General features: G+C 35.9%; 2 protein-coding genes across 5 annotated transcripts; one reads left to right on the forward strand and one right to left on the reverse strand.

The window, feature by feature from the left end:
- Positions 1-155: 155 nt before the first annotated feature.
- On the reverse strand, positions 156-2,840 carry CRR22 (Pentatricopeptide repeat (PPR) superfamily protein). 2 transcript variants are annotated; one of them, XM_022283401.2, is made up of 2 exons: positions 2,406-2,729; positions 156-2,302 (listed from the first exon to the last, which is right to left on the reverse strand). In XM_022283401.2, the coding sequence occupies exons 1-2, from the start codon at positions 2,592-2,594 to the stop codon at positions 302-304; spliced, it is 2,190 nt and encodes a 729-aa protein (XP_022139093.1). In that variant the 5' UTR covers positions 2,595-2,729; the 3' UTR covers positions 156-301. The 2 variants fall into 2 exon arrangements, with proteins under 2 accessions (XP_022139093.1, XP_022139092.1); XM_022283400.2 differs by having other exon boundaries at positions 156-2,840.
- A 1,066-nt stretch (positions 2,841-3,906) lies between these two features.
- LNO1 (Nuclear pore complex protein) lies at positions 3,907-17,837 on the forward strand. Of its 3 annotated transcripts, none has more exons than XM_022283334.2 (16): positions 3,907-4,290; positions 4,380-4,588; positions 4,933-5,101; positions 5,541-5,675; positions 6,438-6,562; positions 7,786-7,898; positions 8,105-8,241; positions 9,680-9,845; positions 9,990-10,851; positions 11,437-11,589; positions 12,709-12,769; positions 13,585-13,718; positions 13,802-13,926; positions 14,108-14,453; positions 14,934-15,108; positions 15,514-17,837. In XM_022283334.2, exons 1-16 carry the CDS (start codon positions 4,059-4,061, stop codon positions 17,481-17,483), a joined length of 5,112 nt encoding a protein of 1,703 aa, XP_022139026.1. In that variant the 5' UTR covers positions 3,907-4,058; the 3' UTR covers positions 17,484-17,837. The 3 variants fall into 3 exon arrangements, with proteins under 3 accessions (XP_022139026.1, XP_087973727.1, XP_087973728.1); XM_088117601.1 differs by having other exon boundaries at positions 4,055-4,294; XM_088117602.1 differs by lacking the exons at positions 3,907-4,290; positions 4,380-4,588 and having other exon boundaries at positions 4,939-5,079.
- Positions 17,838-19,295: the final 1,458 nt, after the last annotated feature.

Consider the following 19,295-nt stretch of genomic DNA (forward strand, 5'->3'; position numbering starts at 1 on the left):
GTAACCAGAAAAGTTGTATTACCATTTTGGTTCTCATGATTTGCGTTTGATTTCAATTTGACGCCTCTGTGATTTAGTTATCTCTCCAGACAAACTTTTTGTCATTATAAGATCTTAACCGTTTTCAATGAGACAGCTCGAGAAAATGTACCATGTAAGAAAATTGTTAGTACCTTATATTGAACCGAAGAATCGTTCTCAAGCGTTTTGTTGGTATAAATACAGCCTATCTTCTGCTATATATTATCAATAATGGGTGTTACAGGTTTACAACAGGGATGAAAATTTGTATGCCTAGAGTTCACCAATAGTCTCCACAAGAACAGGTTCCATTTTTGAAATGATGAAATCTATGCATATCCCTCACTATAATCTCCCTTCCAGTCACAAGTGAAATATACTTGGTTGCATTGTGGCAATCTCCACATACTCGTAGGTTCTTTCGAATGTGTATCGTAGTACCGTGCCTGGTATTCAAAAGACCAAAAGCAATGGCGAGCTTCTCGCTATGGCTGTTGAGAAGTTGCTCCTGGACGTCGTCTTCTACGTCATGAATCAAGTTAGTGTCGGGCACATAACCAGCTGCCCTGATTTCATCCCCAAGTTCCTCAAGAAATGCATATATTCTCTTGGATTGTGGATGGCTTGTGCTGCCTGAATAGAAGGAATGGACCTCATTTCTCAGTTCCACTAAGCTGCAACCAGGAGTTTTCTGAAGCCCTTTCTTCTCCATTGTTTTTCTTACTTCAGCTACCTTGCTCCACTTTGAAGCTGAAGCATAAATGTTTGCAAGTAGAACATGGTAGCCACCTTCATCAGGTTTCAACTCAAAGAGTCTGTTGGCTGCTTTCTCTCCCAATTCGACATTTTTGTGAATTTTACACGCACCCAACATGGCACCATAGACTGTAATCCCCGGACTAACGGGCATGTTTTCGATAAAATCCCAAGCTTCGTTGATTCTGCCAGCTCGACCGAGAAGATCGACCATGGCGCCATAATGATCCATTGAAGGCTCTAATCCATAATCCTGTTCCATGCTCTTGAAATAGTGGAGTCCTTCATCTACCAGACCTGAGTGACTGCAAGCAGAGATAACACACAAAAATGTTATATCATTTGGCTCAACTGTTCCCTTCTGCATTTCGTCGAAAAGATCTGTAGCAGCTCTGCCGAGTCCATGCGTCCCATACCCATATATCATCACATTCCATGTTATGACATGCCGATCATCAATCATGTTAAAAAGCTTCCTCGCCATATGAACTGCTCCACATTTTGCATACATATCGACAAGAGCGGTCATCACGAATATATTTTTGTCAAAACAAGTTCTAATAACTAGTCCATGAATCCACTTGGCCTGGCGAGTAACCGATAATTCAGCAAGAGCAGGTATCACACTCACCATAGTAAATGAATCAGGTTTCATACCTAGAGATTGCATCTCACAAAAACAATTCAAAGCCTCACTCACTCTTCCATTCTGAGCATAACCCAATATCATTGCATTCCAAGAAACATGAGTTTTTCCATGCAAGTTCTTGAAAATTTCAGAAGCAACATCAACTCTCTTACACTTGGAGTACATAGAAATCAATGAGTTCATAACAGATATATCAGAACCAAGTTTCAACTGATCCACTAAATTATGAACAGACTTCCCGCTCTCAAGATCACCCAAATCAGCACAGGCATGCAATGCTTGCATAACACTTACATTGGTTGGCTCTATCCCTTCCTCCAACATCTTCTCAAAAATTGCCATAGCCATCTCTGGCTCACCACTCTGTACATACCCATCCATCATAGAATTCCATGACACAACAGTCTTCTGATCCATTGCATCAAAAATCAACCTAGCTGTGTCCACAGACGCACATTTTGAGTACATATCAACCAGAGCAGTTGAAATATTCACAAGCTTTGCAAACCCAGCTCTAATGGCGTACCCATGAATCGACTTCCCCACCATTAACGACCCAAGATCAGCAGCAGCAGGCAAAACAGTAACCAATGTAATCGAATCAGGCCTCCGGCCTTCATCTTGCATCCTCAAAACCAACTCCAATGCCCTTCTAGCAAACCCATTTTGGGAATACCCAGCAATAATTGTATTCCAAGACACCAAATCTCTCTCAGGCATTCTGTCGAACATCTTATACGCATCCTCAATCTGCCTACATTTCGCATACATATTAACAACGCCAGTCATCGCGAACAAATTCGCCCCAAAAGAATTTGCAATCAGCTGCCCATGAATCTCCTTGCCCCTCTTTAAATCCGCGCAATCGCCACAAACCTTCAACAAATAAGTGAAATTATACACAACAGGCTTAACATCATCGTACCTCATTCGACAGAGAAACTCAATAGCAGTCTCCAGCGACGAATTCTTGGCGTACCCTTTGAGCATCGTGTGGTAGAGAGCGTCGAGCTTGCCCTCGATCGGCTCGAAAACGCGAGCGGCCTCGTGGATGCTGCCATAGTTGCAGAATAAGCTGACGAGCTTGGTTTGAAATAGGTGCTCGTTGTAAAGGCCGTTTTTGATGATCAGAGGGAGTATTTGGTGAAGTTCTTTCATGGAATTGCATAGCTCAAGGAGAACGGCGGATGGGTGCCTGTAGACATGGGAGGGAATGTGGATTCTTTCTGAAACAGTGTGGACCGGAGAGGACGACGAGGGGATGGAGAAGGAGCTTGGTTTTGTTGATAGGGTTTGATTGTGAGTTCTGGCAATGGCGATTGGAGGAACAGAGGAGACGGACAATAGCTGCGAGCTCATCTCCTCTCTCTCTCTCTCTCCTTCTGCAGAAACGGCTAACGTTTACTGTTTATTTATTTATTTAATATTTGAACAAAAATATCTCAAGTCCAATCCAATTTATCTTAGATCGAAAAGTCATGATTCAAATTTTCGCTACTTGAAATTTTTTTTGTCACCTTAAAATAATGACTAATTAATATATTTAAATTGTCTAGTCATACTCCGTAAGTTGATAAAAGTTATAATTGGTGGATAATCAGTGAAAACAGATTCATGGAAAAATTATATTACATTTTTTAAATTTGAAAAATCTAAAAATATAGTTTAACTAATTAAGACATCACTGCTAATTTTTTTGTTGTCTTAATTAATTGAACTATGTTTTTAGATTTTTCAAATTTTAAAAATGTGATATAATTTTTCATCCAATGACACTATAAAATTAGTCGTGTGGATTATATGTCTTAATTAGTTAAACTATATTTTTAGATTTTTCAAATTTTAAAAATGTGATATAATTTTTCGATGAATCTAATTTCACTAATTATCCACCAATTATAACTTTTGTCAATTTATGGAGTATAACTAGACAATTTAAAAATATTAATTATATCTAAATTTTTAAAATATCATAGACTAAATTAGGTCAACTTGAACATAGTTAGTTAAGACATATATAAGGTCGTAGATTCGAATTCTGCCATCGTATATTGATGTACTAAAAAGATACGGTAAAATACACGGATGATCCATGATATTTGAGTTAGATGCCTTTTTTAGTACAACATGTGAGTGTGGGGATCAAACTCACAACTTCGTTTTGACTAAGTCATACGTCTATTTGATTCGATAAATTTCAAAAGTGATATTTTAATCCTTAAGTTTGAAAAATGATTATAGCAGATCCTTATGTTAATTAATGAAAATATGATAAGATAGTTAACTTGCTTAACGGTCTCGATAATTTAAAACGATTTTTTAAATTTAAAAAATCAGCGTGTCATTTTTAAAATGTCAAGAAAAATAAAATTGTATTTTAGCTAAATTCAAGGGCGGAAAGAAAAAACACATTTAAGAATATAAATAAATACCTTCGAAAAATTCGATGGCTTAAAATCGCCGCTATATATATTGTCTCGCACTCGCTTACCGCCCAAAGGCACTGCGAATGCGAGACTCCCAAAAGTAAAAACCTCAGGCGGAAGAACAAGAACAAAAATAATTTGGTTGCTTCCAAAATCTTCTCCAGCTGCTCAACTTCTGCTTGGATTCAGAGCGAATTCTTCAATTAATGGCGGATTTGCAAGATTCCACTCCTTCAACCTCGTCAACTTCAACCCCTATTCGATTCGAAGAAGCCGAAGAAGGAGAGCACGTTGAATCCACAGATTACTACTTCGAGAAGATCGGCGAACCGGTTCCCGTGAAGCTCCATGACTCCATTTTTGATTCGGAAAGTCCTCCATCCCAGCCTCTTGCTGTGTCCGAGAGTTTCGGCCTCATATTCGTTGCCCATTTGTCTGGTTGGTAATTTCAATTTCTCCCTCATTGTTTCAAATACCGTTGATTTTTCTATGCATTTCTTTGATTTTGAAGAACCTCGTTTGTTAAGGGTTTTTTGTGGCGAGGACTGAGGATGTAATTGCTTCGGCTAAGGAGATAAAAAACGGGGGAACTGGTTCTTCTGTCCAAGATTTAAGCATCATGGATGTTTCCGTCGGAAGAGTTCACATTTTGGCACTTTCTGCTGATAGCTCCACCATTGCTGCCGTTGTAGCTGCCGACATTCATCTTTTTTCAGTTCACTCGCTGCTTGACAAGGTAGTGCTTCTCGGTGGAGCTTGTCCTAATATCACAGTACAGTTTCCCTAAAATGTCAGTTTGGTTATTAGCATCAAGAGGGAAAATGTCACAATCATTGGTTATATACATTACTGAACTAAGTTACTGTACGAAGTAATTACATGGTCTTGTTTTGAAAATTACAGTAGTCTTCTGATGAAAACCTCTAACTCGATTTATCAAAATCTTCTGATTTATCAGCAAGTTCCCCATTTATTCGAAGCTGTGTCATTTCTGTTGCCAGTGGGGGTGGTTTTTTTTTTTTTTTTTTCAATTTATATTTCTCGCACGTCATTTTCTTATATTTTATTGTGGTTATGCAGGCAGCAAAACCCTTTTATTCTTGCTCAATAACCGATTCCAGTTGCATAAAGGACTTCAAATGGATCAGAAAGTTGGAAAGTTCTTATCTGGTTCTTTCAAAACACGGACAGTTATATCAAGGATCGGCTAATGGCACTCTTAAACATGTAATGCACGATACTGATGCTGGTATGCTATACACTTTTATATAGTAACTTATGTATATGAAGATTAGTGGCAATTTCAAGTGGCATTGGACAAGTTTCTTATGTTTTAAATAAAATTAGGTTAGGACAAGTGTTTTTACATTACTGGTAAATTGGGCTTGCTTATCAAAATACATTATTTAATATTGAAACATCACATTTTGTTGCTTGTGCATCAACCTTTTTTAAGTAATAACCCGTTTATATTTTGGCCTGTGCTACAACATGTATATCATTATATGCAGAGGTTGTATGTGTTGAGCTACAACCTATTAAGGTTGTATATCATTATATGCAGAGGTTGTATGGGTTTTATTTAATTTTTTAACAAAAGCAATCTATTAACATTAATTATTGTTAGCATAGGTTGTATGTGTAGAGCTACTATTTTGAACTTTTTAAAATGTTATTTTGGATTGTAGTTGAATGCAGTGTGAAAGGCAGATTCATTGCTGTGGCTAAAAAGGATACTCTTACCATTTTCTCAAGTAAATTCAAAGAACGGCTGTCCATGTCACTCTTGCCGAGTGACGCTGATTCAAACTTTATAGTGAAGGGTTCTCTCTCTCTCTCTCTCTCTCTCTCTCTGTGTAAAAATGATATTCGTAAAATGCTGAAACACGAATTTTTTGTACATTTCATCATTATTTTTTTGGGTGATATTTCTTATATTTTACTAGTATTTTTGTGATTTATTCATGAGTGGAGTGCAAACTTAGTATTTCAAGGTTGGTTACATGCGGAGTTTGAGTCTTTGGCTTGGGATGAATTACACTTGCATTCTATCGTAGTGAATTTGACATATATTTTTGTGTGCTTTACTCCAATTTAGTTTGCTTACTAGTTAATATTGTGGAATATATTTGATTGGCAGTGGGGTTTTTTTTTTTTTTTTTTTGTTTGTTTGTTTGTAAAAGAAGAAAATTCTACATTGAATAACTGTCATTTTTATATGGGTTATTTGACTTAAAGAAATCATGGAACTTTTTAAGATATTGCTTCTTCATCCCCTTTCCGCCTTTTGTAATCTTTTTTCGTTAATACGTTGTTGCTTTTCTGAAATAAAAATGTAACTAAATGAGGATTCTATAAGAATGAGGGATTCTTATCTGACTTGAATACAAATTAATTTTTTATTATCCAGAAAATTTAAGGAAAGGAAAAATATTAAATCTGAAAAATAAAATAAAACTGGAAATTATTTGCTACGTGATATACAACAACTACTAAATTTGCCTCTTAATTACAATCTCACATTTATCAATCTAGAAAATACTTATTGTTTCTATCTTTTAACTTAATTTTTCCTGATTCCTCAGTTGACTGTATCAAATGGGTTCGTGCTGATTGCATCATTCTAGGATGCTTTGAAGTGACTGCTATTGGTGATGAAGAAAATTACTTTGTCCAAGTTATCAGAAGTAAAGATGGAAAAATCACTGATGTGAGTAGTTGTTCTTTTCTTATCTTTTCCCTCTTTCCATTTTTAATTTTCGTAACAGAGGTTGTGTTCTTTGGTATGCTAATTATTTCCATTATTTTATGGAGCATTTGATTTGAGAGGAATAAAAGAATTTTTGGAGAGTTCGAGAGGTGTTAGAAAGAGGTCTTGAAAAAAAAAGGAGGTATTGAAATACATTTTTCCCTATAAAAAGGAAAGCGGTGTGAGACCTTTGTCAAGATTATTGCCTCTATTTAGGTGTTTGCAACTCGAAGCTTCTGTAATTATCCTGGAGTAGAGCTCTTTTTATTTTGTTAGGTCTATTGTTATTTGGCTGATTTTTTTTTCTTGGATCGTCGATTTGTAAGTTCTTTTGTATTCTTTCATCGTTCTCACTGACTGCTTGGTTTCTTGACTAAAAAATGATTCTCGCATGCTGATTTTATTGATGTTTACAAATGCTATTATGGAAAATATTTGCGAGACAGTTGTATTATCAATAGGTTTAGTTTATCTCTTTGGGATACAGACATTTTTATGGAAAATAAATCCTTAGGTGTGGAAGAAAATAATGAGCCTGATTATCTCACACTGTTATTCATTGTTGACTCTACTAGATCGACAATATAGAGAAGGATTGACTCGACAAATTGTTGATGTTATAGAATATGGATGAATGAATGAGTTTTTCTGGTCCTTTGTTTGAGGCGAAGTGTGCAAATAAAAGTGGCGTGCTCTAATTATCTCAAAAAGTGGTGTGCGCTAATTATCTCATTTAAGAAGTGGTGAAGATCATAAATGCTTCATTTTTTTTGTCTTGACAAAATCTTATATTTATCTGTGAATCATGTATTATGTTATTATTCTTAATATTTTTTCCTTAAGCGTTTGTATATTGTTTGAGAAAGCCTGCATATTTTTCCTGTAATTTGTTCCTAGATTCAAGGTCAATCATCTTGGATTGAACCTACCCTTTTTAGGTTGTAAATATGTTGTTTATTCTTCTGATCTTCTGGATGAGAATGAAGTTATTTTATCTAAAATTGACAGTGACAGTCAATAACTATCATGGTTTCTATATTGTTTACACTACCGCATACTAAATATGAACACAATTTGCTGAACAAGAAAAATGGAACAGTCCCTTAAACCGATGGTATTGGTAGTCTTGTTCACATGATTTTTTTATTTTTTTATTCATATTTATTTTGGTTCCTATTTTGTAGGTTTCATCAAATAGAGTTTTGTTATCGTTCCAATATATACATCCAGGTTTCACTCGGGATATTTTGCCTGTTGGAAGTGGGCCTTGTTTATTCTCGAGCTATTTGGGAAAATGGTATGCAGAAATAACTTGATCCGACTTAACCTCTGAATGTTTGAAATTGAATTTGTCCTGGAATTCATTATTACTTAATTCATTTCCAAAACTTTTGGTTCTCACTTTGAATTTTCCTTTCTTCTTTCTGTTACCTTGGGATCATTCTTTTATTCTGATCTGACATGCCAACTTTATTTGTTTTTTCTTTTTTAATTTGAATGCAGCAAGCTCGCAATTGTTGCCAATAGGAACAATACAGATCAGCATATTGTGTTGCTTGGTTGGTTGCCAGAGGTTGAGAACCAAGTTGCAGTTATTGATATTGAAAGAGATACATCACTCCCAAGGATTGAGCTTCAAGGTTAGTGATCTTGTAACCTGACTACCACAGTCATTAGCTTATCTTGTTGCCTTCCCCCTCCACAAGAATGTGTCCTATTTTACAGCGTTGATTCATTAGATGGACTGGGATTTTCATTTTCCTATATAAATGTATACTAAAAATGTTGCTCTGAACGTGTATTTGTGTATATTGATCTCCAGGCTAATTGCTTGAAAAATCAACTAAGAAATATATGTTCTTTGTATTGCATTATAATTTTAGTTGCAACTTTTTGGCCATTTCTAAAATTTTTTTTGTTCATTTGAACAAGTCATAATTATTTGATCTAATCCTACTGTACCTTCTTCATTTGTGTCCAGGTTACGGCCCTCAGCTGGTGTAAATGTCACTTTGTTTCTTTTTCTAGTTACACTTTAAATGATCTCTTGATGAATTAGAGGGCCTTTTTGTAACCCATCATCATTGGGTCCCCTCCCTTTTTTATATTTATCAATGAAATATGTGTTTCTCATAAAAAAAAAATTATTTGATCTAAATATGTTCCCATTAACAGGTTGTTTTGTTTGGGGTTTCTAGTGTGAAATAAGTTGGAGCTTGATTCATAAAAAACTTTTAAGACCGAATTACAGACATGATATTGTAAGAACTTTGAACCATCATGGGTGGCCCATTGGTCCAAAGGGGGTAGGGTTAATTAAGAGGGAATGAGTTCAAATCTCATGATGGTCACTTACCTTAGGAATTAGTAATTCCTATGTGTTTTCCGGCACCAAATATTGCAGAGTCAAGCGGTTGCGCCGTGAGATTAGTCGAGGTGTGCGTAAGCTGGTCTGGACACTCACGGATATCAAAAAAAAAAAAATTGTAAGAACTTTAGTGGTGTAAAACCTTAGAATTTAGTGGGGTTATGTTAAACCTTTCAACCCGGTCGGTGGAAAACTTAATAATTTAAAATTTTTGTTGTCTTTTGGAGTTGGCCGTGAGCCTAATGCAAGGGGTGAGACCCCGATACCATGATTTAAAAAAAAACTCTGATAGTGTGTTAAATTTTCCTGCCTTGTGGTCTTTCAATCTCTACTCTTATGGCTTCCTTAGAGTTACTTGGTTTTCCACGTTTCCAATATGGTAGATCGATTTATTTTGAGACATTAGCCAATTATTTTTTAAAATATTTTTTAGCAGTTGGTTTCTTTCTATCTTCTTTTAATGTTTCTCTATTTATTTGATTTTCTCTGGTTTTCTCATGCATACACAGTAAAAAAATCATTTCTTTTTAGGAAGTTAGCGTTGGGTTTAAGGCTTTATGCATGTTTTGGCCATTATTTAAAATTTCTGGTTGCCTTTATAGTTAATTTTTATATACACATTTATGCATGCACATAGGTTAGGTTTTGATTTTTGTACCGTCGCAGAATCTCTTGTTCTGTGATATAATTCTATCTCATTCTTGTTCCAGAGAATGGTGATGATAATTTGGTGATGGGGCTATGCATCGATCGAGTTTCTCTCCCTGCGAAGGTGAAAATTCAGGTTGGAGTTGAAGACATGAGAGAAGTATCACCATATTGCATTCTCTTGTGTCTTACTCTAGAGGGAAAGCTCGTTATGTTTCATTTATCTAGGTACTGCCTTTTCTGTTTTTAAAACCTTTCCTGTTATTGTACTAAAGACCAAAATCTATTTCCCCCCTTGAATAGACATTTTGATCTTTAGCTGTTAATAGCGCTCCTAATCTTCTTTTACCATGTTTTTTAAACTTTATGCAGCATCAATGAAACTGAAACTCCACATGAGACTGTTTCTGCTTGTGAAGATGAAGAGGAAGATGATACAATAGTGCCTATTGATGACCAGCCCCAGGTCTCTTCTGAGTCAAGGAAAGAGTTGAGAGAAGCGATGGTGGGTCAAATGCATGATACAGATAAAATAACAACCAGTAGTGAGATTCCTGAGGAAAAGATTAATATTTCAAATGACATTAAGCCTTCTGATATTGATCAGAGTCCAGTATCTTACATCGATAAGAGTGCAATCGTCAGCAGAGAGAGTAATAGTAAAAGCGAGAAAGTAGGTTCTTTCATTTATTCACAACCATTGAAGTCTTCTATCTTGGAGAAGCCCAACAGTGAGATCGGGAATTTTGGTAAGCCTGTTCAAAAATTTACTGGCCTCGGATCTGTTGCTTTTTCTGGGCAATCTGCTGATGTGCCTAGCCAACCCTTTCTCAATGCTAAAGAATCAACGTTAAGATTGGGGTCAACTGGCTTGCAGGATGCTTCCGAGTTATCCAGTGATAGAGCAATGTTTTTAAACAAAATTGATCCTGCATCTTCTGTCTTACCGTTGAATTCTCTTCAAAGCACCAAAACTGACAATCTTGGACCGAGTTTTGGTGCAGCAAATGCTTTCACAGCTTTTACTGGAAGATCTTTTCAAACAAAGGATGTTTCAAGTACACTAACTCAAATTGGGAGACAAGTAACAGCAGGTGCTGGTAAAATTGAATCTTTGCCACCAATGCGTAGCTCGCAAGTACCATTGCAAGATAACTTCTCGTTGGGGAAAACTTCTAATGAGAAGCACAGTCGTTCAGAGCGAAATTACAGCAATGTCCCCCTAGCAAAACCAGTAAGTTCTGAACGAAATTTATTCAATCAATTTGACAATGTGAGCATACTCCGTTCTAATATAGGAATGACTTGGTTTAAAGATTTGAAGATTATTATTATTGTTGATATGTCAACTATGATTTAGTCCGCCATTTTTTTGGCTTGTTCATACAGCTCCACTCCATTTCCAAGGGCATTAATAGAAAAGTGGGTAGAATACTCGCATTAGCTTTCTTGTCCTAATATTTTCCTCTTAGGAACATCTCGACTTAGAAGATGAGATTTCCTCTATATATTTTCATCCTTCGGCTGAAGGATGTTCCCTGTATGTGACTAACAAAATAATGAAGCACATGCCCTTTCATATTTGATTTTATATGGTACCAAATTATCAGTCAACTAGTCGGTCATTGAGATTTCCCTGTTTCTTTTATTTCTGTGTCATTATTGGTTATGGCATTTTTTTTTCAATAGTTGAGTTTCCTCTTTGCCGCTACTTCAGAAACTAAAGGGTGTCCTACCCCCAGCCGCTCCCTGCCGGCTTTAATATCGTTTCTTTGGATTTTTCTAGCTTCTTCAATTCAACGTTCCCTTTTTCCTACAGATGAAAGAAATGTGCGATGGGTTGGACATGCTTCTGGAATCTATAGAAGAACCGGGTGGGTTTTGGGATGCCTGCACCGCTTCCCAGAAAAGCTCCATTGAAGCTTTGGAGCTTGGCTTAGCAACTCTTTCAGATCAATGTCAAATATGGGGGGTAATTTTAAGTTATTTTATATTTTATGGTTTGTTGATTATTTGCTTATGTATTTTGTTAGACCGTGAATATGGTTATCAATTTGTATGGCATACCTCACTATTTATTACTAAAACTGTTAGAGTCAAGAAAGGAGAAAAAATGTGAAAAAGAAAATGTATGAAGCAGGAAGTGGCTCCAGGGCTTCTCATCCTGATATCAATGGCGTGTAAAAGAAATTAGCAGAGGAAAAAAAATATAGAAATGACAATAGCTAGATGGAAGCATCACACGAAAGAAAAATACTTGAAGATCAACTGAGAAACGTAATAATTAATTGATTAACAAATTGCTTGAGCTAATAAAATATCAAAAGTATAGTCCAGGTTTTGAAGTTTTTTCTTGGAGTGACTCATGGAAGAGATATTACTTTGATAAGTTGTTTTAATTGGAAATCTTTCACTGTATCTTGTTAAGTTTTTATTTATTTATTATTATTATTTTTTAATTACAACTTTATCTTGTTAAGGTTTTTGTTTTTTGTCTTTTGCTTTATGTTTTCTTCCTTTCACTCTCAAGAGAGAGTTTGTATCCTTGAATATTATTGTTCGTTTTCATTATTTCAATGAGAAGTTCGTATCTTGTTCAAGAAAAAGTTGCACAAATTTTCTTACTGTTTGTTTCCTCATATTTTCTGTTTATGTGGCATTAATTGAGGAGTCTGTAGTTCATCTAATGTTACATTTTTTCTTTTGGATTATATTCTGTTGGTAATCCTTGTTGTATTGATCAATTCTTGCCATAAGAGATTTGGTATGTATTCAGGAATAAAAGATAGATATTGTATGTTACTCTGATGATATTATTTGGTGAATTGGATGGATAAAAATAATAGAACTTTATAGGATAAAAATGAAGTGAAGGTTTACGTGGTTGAATGTCCTCCCTTTCCTCACTCTCTCTCTCTCTCTCTCTGTTTTATGGTTTCTTAGATCAAGTTCTGATAATTTTTTGCGATTTGAATTATATGTTGTAATTTTGGTTTTTTTGTTCCTTTTTCTCTTGTTCTTTACATATTTTTTTCTTGCTATCAATATAGTTAGCTTAACATGTGAATTTCATTTTTCTACCTCTTTGCAGCGCACAATGAATGAACGTGCACAAGAGATACAGAATCTCTTTGACAAAACAGTTAATCAAGGTATTGGAACCTCATTTTATTGTATGTTTATTTACTAGATTATTGATGATGACCTTGTTGGCATAGAAGGCTTCATGCCTGATCTAAGTAATATCAAAAAGGTGATTATTTAGAATGCATTTAATATTTGAGTGTCGCAACGAAGTAGAACACGAAAATCCCATGTATATCCCTTCCAAACATTTAAAGCTAAAATTCCTCTGTTAAAAGTCTTGTGTAATGGGAGTTTTGGCCTAGACAGCTAATTTCTCACGTGATAAAATAATTGGTAAAAATGACATAAATGTAAGAACCCGTATATCAACCCGTATATCAGGAATGTATTTTATATTAGGTATGTTGGTGATATGATTTGTCAATGATACAAAAATGTTATATTAGTGGTATATTTTATATTAGTACATCAGTGATATACTCTACTCTATTATATAAATGGTATATCAGTGATATATGAGGGAAAAGGTTCCATATTTGCAAATTATTTTTCCATTTAATGAATTTGTAAATACTATAACCAGTTTTGCTACCCATTATAATTTTCCAAAATTTATTTTACTTTTTGAGTACAACAAGTGGGGGGAGGGGATTCGAACTCGTACCTCTTGGACTATTGGAAATTTACTAAATTTTATTAATTAACACGAGAATTTGATTGATGTTTGCAAATAGTAAGGCTGGAAATCAGGAATAATGGGAATTGGAGATAAATTGCAACTATGTCAGTCTACTAAACAAGTTTACCTGGTTAAAAATCAAATTGAAGATCATAACATAATCTCATATGTATTTAACATTTTTAGTTTACGTGGTTTCAGTTATGCCTAAGAAAACATACATTGAAGGCATTGTTAAGCAAGCTTCTCACAGCCACTATTGGGAACACTGGGATCGCCAAAGGTTAAGTTCTGAATTGGAGCTAAAGCGACAACATATCTTAAAGACGAATCAGGTAGCTTCTTGGTCGTTTCAGAAGCCAATTTAATTTCCCCAATTCCGGACGTGATTTATCCACACGTTTCTTCTCTTTTCCAGAATATGACCAACCAGTTAATTGAATTAGAAAGACATTTTAATGGCCTTGAGCTTAATAAGTTTGGTGGAAATGATGAAAGTCAAGTGAGTGAAAGAGCTCTTCAAAGGAAATTTGGATCATCGAGGTACTTCCAATTTTATTATGTCTCTTAGATTTAGAACGTCTCACTGAGAAAAATTCTGTCTTCTTGATGATTGATATGAATTAAATTATTATCTTTATTACCATTTTCTTTTTAGATGGTTTTGTTTGGATATCAATGTTCTAGTAGCCTGACACAAGTTTTTTCCTCAAAATTTTTGCAGGCATAGTCATTCCTTCCATAGTTTGAATAACATAACGGGATCTCAATTAGCAGCAGCTCAGCTTCTTTCTGAAAGTCTATCAAAACAAATGGCTGCACTCAATATAGAATCACCTTCTTCAAAAAGGCAGAGTGTCACGAAGGAATTGTTTGAGACCATTGGAATTACTTACGATGCTTCTTTCAGTTCTCCAAATGTGAACAAAATTGCAGAAACTTCTAGTAAGAAGCTTTTACTTTCTGCTGATTCTTTTTCAAGTAAAGATTCTTCAAGGAGAAAACTGCGGAGTGGGATGAAAAATTCTGAAGCAGAAACCGGGAGAAGGAGAAGAGAGTCACTTGACAGGGTATTGTTTCCTTGAACTACTATATTCTTTTAGACCTGTGTTCCATTCCATATGAAACTGACCATCAATTGAAAATAAGATGGGCATCCTCGTTGGCAAGGACATGCGGTCTCTAAGTAACATCTACCCAGAGGTCGCACGTTCAAACCTTTATGCGAGCTTAATAAGAAAATTATTTTGATGTCTCTTGGGTTCAGGCCTTGGGGTGGGTGTGGGTGCTCTGTTATAGGGAAGCAAAGTTCCGACTCTGGGTTATAAAAAAAATAGAAGAAAATAATATTCATATTGCATTAGAGTAAAATCAACTTGGATTAAGTGCCATACATGGAAGAAGGTGATCCAACAATCCAAGTAGGGGAAAATGTATTGTTTCTTATCCCAAATGGGGAAATCTCTCATAGTCTAAGATGCATTAATACTTACTCGCGGACTTGATATGCTTTTATGTCCTTAAATTTTTTCCCTATAAAATCTATGCAGAATCTGGCTAGTGTTGAACCTCCAAAAACGACTGTTAAGAGGATGCTTTTGGAAGGAATACCCTTGGCCGATGAGAAACATTTTCGCTCTCCGACACCTGAAGGCACAGCGACAGTTACACGTCCAGCTAGTCGCATAGCGTCTTCTATGTTATCATCATCATCAAAAAATGCAGGTAACCCCTTAGATGAAGCATTCAGTGATGGTTTTATAGTCATATTTGTTTACTGCCAGCTCTCACAAATCCTTTGTTATAAAATCTTTTTGGTTAAACTACAAGTTTAGTCCTAAACTTTCAGCGTTTGTCTAATAGGTCCTTGGGCTATAAAAATGTCAATCGGTCTTTAAACTTTCAATTTTGTTTGTTATAAGTCCCTAATCTATTTTACATTTCTTAAAATTCACGAACTTATTAGACACAAAATTGAAGATTTAGAACTTATTACACACTTTTTAAAGTTCAAGAATCTATTAGACATAACTCTCAAAGTTCCGATGGAACTTGTAATTTGACCAATTTTTTCCTTTCTTCTTTTCTAAGTTTTGAATGTTTCAGCTTATATTTATATTACATATCCAGAACACAGCTCTGAGAACCCAGCCACTCCTTTCATGTGGTCTAGCCCCTCACAATCATCAAATATCTCCAGGCAGAAATCCCAACCACTGAAAAAAACTAATGCTACAGCGCCATCTCCATTGCCAGTAGTATACCAATCGTCTCATGAAATGCCGAAAAAAAGTAATACTGAAGCTTACAGTGTGACTTCAGACAACAAATTCACAGAGGCGACTTACCCTGAGAAGTCCAAATCTTCTGATTTCCTCTCACTCACTAGGAGCGACTCTGTCCAGAAATCTAATATAAACCTCGATCAGAAATCATCCATCTTTAAGATATCGAATAATCAGATGCCTACACTGAAAGATTCCATCAACACCTCAAATTTGAACGGTCAGAAGACTGCCAATGTAAAGGAGAGGCATACACCTAAAAGTTCACTTTTTGAATCTGCAAATAAGCCTGAATCTGCATTTGTTGGTACAGCGTCAACTCCGGTTCCGACTGTTCTTGGAGCGAGAAAGACTGAAGAGAAAACTTCACTGACAGCATTTTCGCCATCAGTTCCAGCACCAGCACTGTTGAATACTCCTTCAAGTGCATCGACTTTGTTTTCAGGATTTTCAGTCACCAAATCTCTTACAAATTCTACCGCCCATGTAGATCTCAATAAACCACTGTCAACATTCACACAATCAAACTTCTCCTCTCCAGCTGTTTCTGTATCTGATTCCCTATTTCAGGCACCTAAGATGGTGTCACCGTCACCTACTACATTGGAGTCGAAAAAAGAACTGCCCGGTCCAAAGTCAGATGCAGATACTCCAAAGCCAGCACCAGATTCAAAGCCTCCGGAGTCCCATGAACTGAAGCTTCAACCTTCTGTTACACCTGCTGATAAAAATCATGTAGAGCCAACTTCTGGAAGTCAGACAGTTCCAAAAGACGTGGGAGGTCTTGTTCCGAATGTACTGCAACAGTCATCTGCTGCTTTTGTTCCATTACCTACACTAAACTTAACTTCTAAGAGTTCTACTAATGGTAAAAATGAAACTTCCGATGCTGCGCTTACTCAGGACGACGATATGGATGAGGAGGCTCCAGAGACGAATAACGTCGAGTTTAGTTTGAGCAGCTTGGGAGGATTTGGAAACAGCTCTACCCCAATTTCAAGTGCTCCTAAATCAAACCCTTTTGGTGGTCCATTTGGTAATGTTAATGCAACTTCAATGAACTCTTCCTTTACTATGGCATCTCCTCCAAGTGGAGAATTGTTTCGGCCTGCATCATTTAGCTTCCAATCTCCCCTGGCTTCACAAGCAGCATCACAGCCCACAAATTCAGTTGCATTCTCGGGTGGCTTTGGCTCTGGAATGGCTACTCAGCCTCAAACCTCGTCTCAAGGTGGGTTTGGTCAGCCTGCCCAGATCGGAGTTGGGCAGCAAGCTCTGGGAACTGTTCTTGGTGCATTTGGCCGATCAAGACAGCTTGGTCCTAGTCTCCCTGGGACTGCTTCGGGATCCCCTAGCGGTTTTAGTGGTGGCTTTACTGGTGTGAAACCTATTGGTGGTTTTGCTGGTGTTGGTTCGGGTAGCGGTGGGGGTTTCGGTGGTGTTGGCTCGGTTAGCGGTGGTGGTTTCGGTGGTGTTGGTTCGGGTAGCGGGGGTGGTTTTGGTGCTGTTGGTTCAAGTAGTGGGGGTGGTTTTGGTGCTGTTGGTTCAGGCAACGGGGGTGGTTTCAGTGGTGTTGGTGCGGGTGGCGGGGGTGGTTTTGGTGGTGTGGCCCCAGCTGGTGGTGGATTTGCTGCTGCTTCCCCTGCAACAGGTGGTTTTGCCGGTGCTGCAGGTGGAGGTTTTCCAGCTGCAGGGGGATTCGGGGCGTTCGGCAGCCAGCAAGGGAGCGGCGGTTTCTCTGCTTTTGGTGGCGCTGCTGGTGGAACAGGAGGAACTGGAAAACCACCTGAGCTCTTCACCCAGATTAGAAAGTAAAGTTTCCATATTCATTATTGACAAACTCCAGAGGTGACCTTTAAATCTTCACTGATTCAACAAATGGTTTAAATCGACATATGTATATTAAATTTTGCTCAACTTAAAAGTAGAAAATGAAGATATGTATTTTAGCATATTATTACAACATTTCAATGATGTATGGTTAGGAAATATTTCAGGGAAGAGAGAATTCAAAAGAAGAAAAAAAAAAGAATCCTTGTGGGAAAAAAGAGTTGTTTGCAGTTAATCGGCAATGTAAATTTGCAATTTTCTTTCCCATTGGTATGGGCTACAGGGTTCTTGACTTTTACATTATTTATTTATGCATGTAAATTTTTATTTTCTGTTCTCTATTTTTATTGTTTTTTTTATTTGCTTGTTTTACTGTACTGAAATATTTCCTCATAAAAGATTATATCAATGTAAATGTTTTGCTATATATATATATTTTTTTTTTAAAGTTTACGTTTACTTTTAATGAGAATGGAATTTTGAGAGAATCAGAGATAATATTTTTGGAATGGAAATGGAATTTCTAAATTAGATTATATTTTGGGATAAGAATAGTCATAATCGTATTTAAATTGATGTGAGATCCACAAAAAGTAAAAAAAAATATGAACGCACGAAACCAAGGGAATACAGATAAATTGACCATCTCTCTATAAAATCAATCAATAGAAACCTTAATTCTCAAATTTAGGTCCATAATTCTGTGTTTTTTTCCCTCCTTTCTTGTTTTCAATTTTTGAGAAATGTTTCGTAATTGTTCCTCTTTCTCATTTCTATTTTTAAGAAACTTTTCTCAAAATTTTAAAACAATAAAATCAAGTTTCTTGTTCAAATAAAAATGGGCTAATGTGAAGGGGTATTTGGAGGTTGCTCCGAGTTAATGGGTTGAAGAAGGGAAGAAGGAGGAGATGGAAGAGAAAGGAGAAAATTAAAAACAAAAAAAAAATGCTACATAAATTAAAGTATTAATATATTATCTAAAATTTGCCACCTCACCAGTGCCATGTCAGCATTGCGTTAGTAAATGTTAGAAGGACATTTTAGAACTATTTTCTAAAGGTCGGGATTAAACTGTCACTTTTTGAGACTTAGAGACCAAATGGAGACCTATGCATTAAAAATGTATTTTACCCCTATAAGAATTATTTTATTGGAACTATAACAAGTATAATAAATATTAAAAGATAAATATAACATAAAATTTTGAATATTGATATTAAAAATTTAAACTTTTTCAATTTAAAATTTTAGAGAACGACAAGAAACGATTATCAAAAATGTTTCTGTTTGTATGTATTATTTCCAATTTTATTAAAAAAGTTAAGGATTTGACAACTATTTATATATGTTTCTTTATCTCTCATTTCTTTAGAAATATTCTCAAAATTGTAAAGAAATTTTGAAAATAACACAAACACGTTTCTTGTTTCTTGTGTTAAATAAAAACATTATTTTACCATTTTTGAATTTATGGGTATTGGGAGCCATGCAATTCTATTTTTATTTATAAAAAAAGAGAAATATAAACAAAAAACGGTAACGTTAATATGAGTTGAGTGATGATTTTTCACTTACCTTCACAAAGACGGTTCCTCCCCTTATATAGGTGATGGGGCTACCTAGGGAGGCCGCTTGATATGGGATGTGGTGGGACCTTCTCGCGGACAGCTAGGAGACATTCTTGGCTTATTATTTCATTTTCTCATTCTCTCTTTCATTTAATAACTTAACACGTCGAGGTTTAGAGGATATTAAGTGTGTAATAATGTATTTGCCAAACCGAGTTCATCTCAACTG

The sequence above is a fragment of the Momordica charantia genome (genome assembly GCF_013281855.1).
Source record: "Momordica charantia cultivar OHB3-1 chromosome 9 unlocalized genomic scaffold, Mcharantia_2.0 BLBB01000009.1, whole genome shotgun sequence".
NCBI classification, from domain to species: domain Eukaryota; kingdom Viridiplantae; phylum Streptophyta; class Magnoliopsida; order Cucurbitales; family Cucurbitaceae; genus Momordica; species Momordica charantia.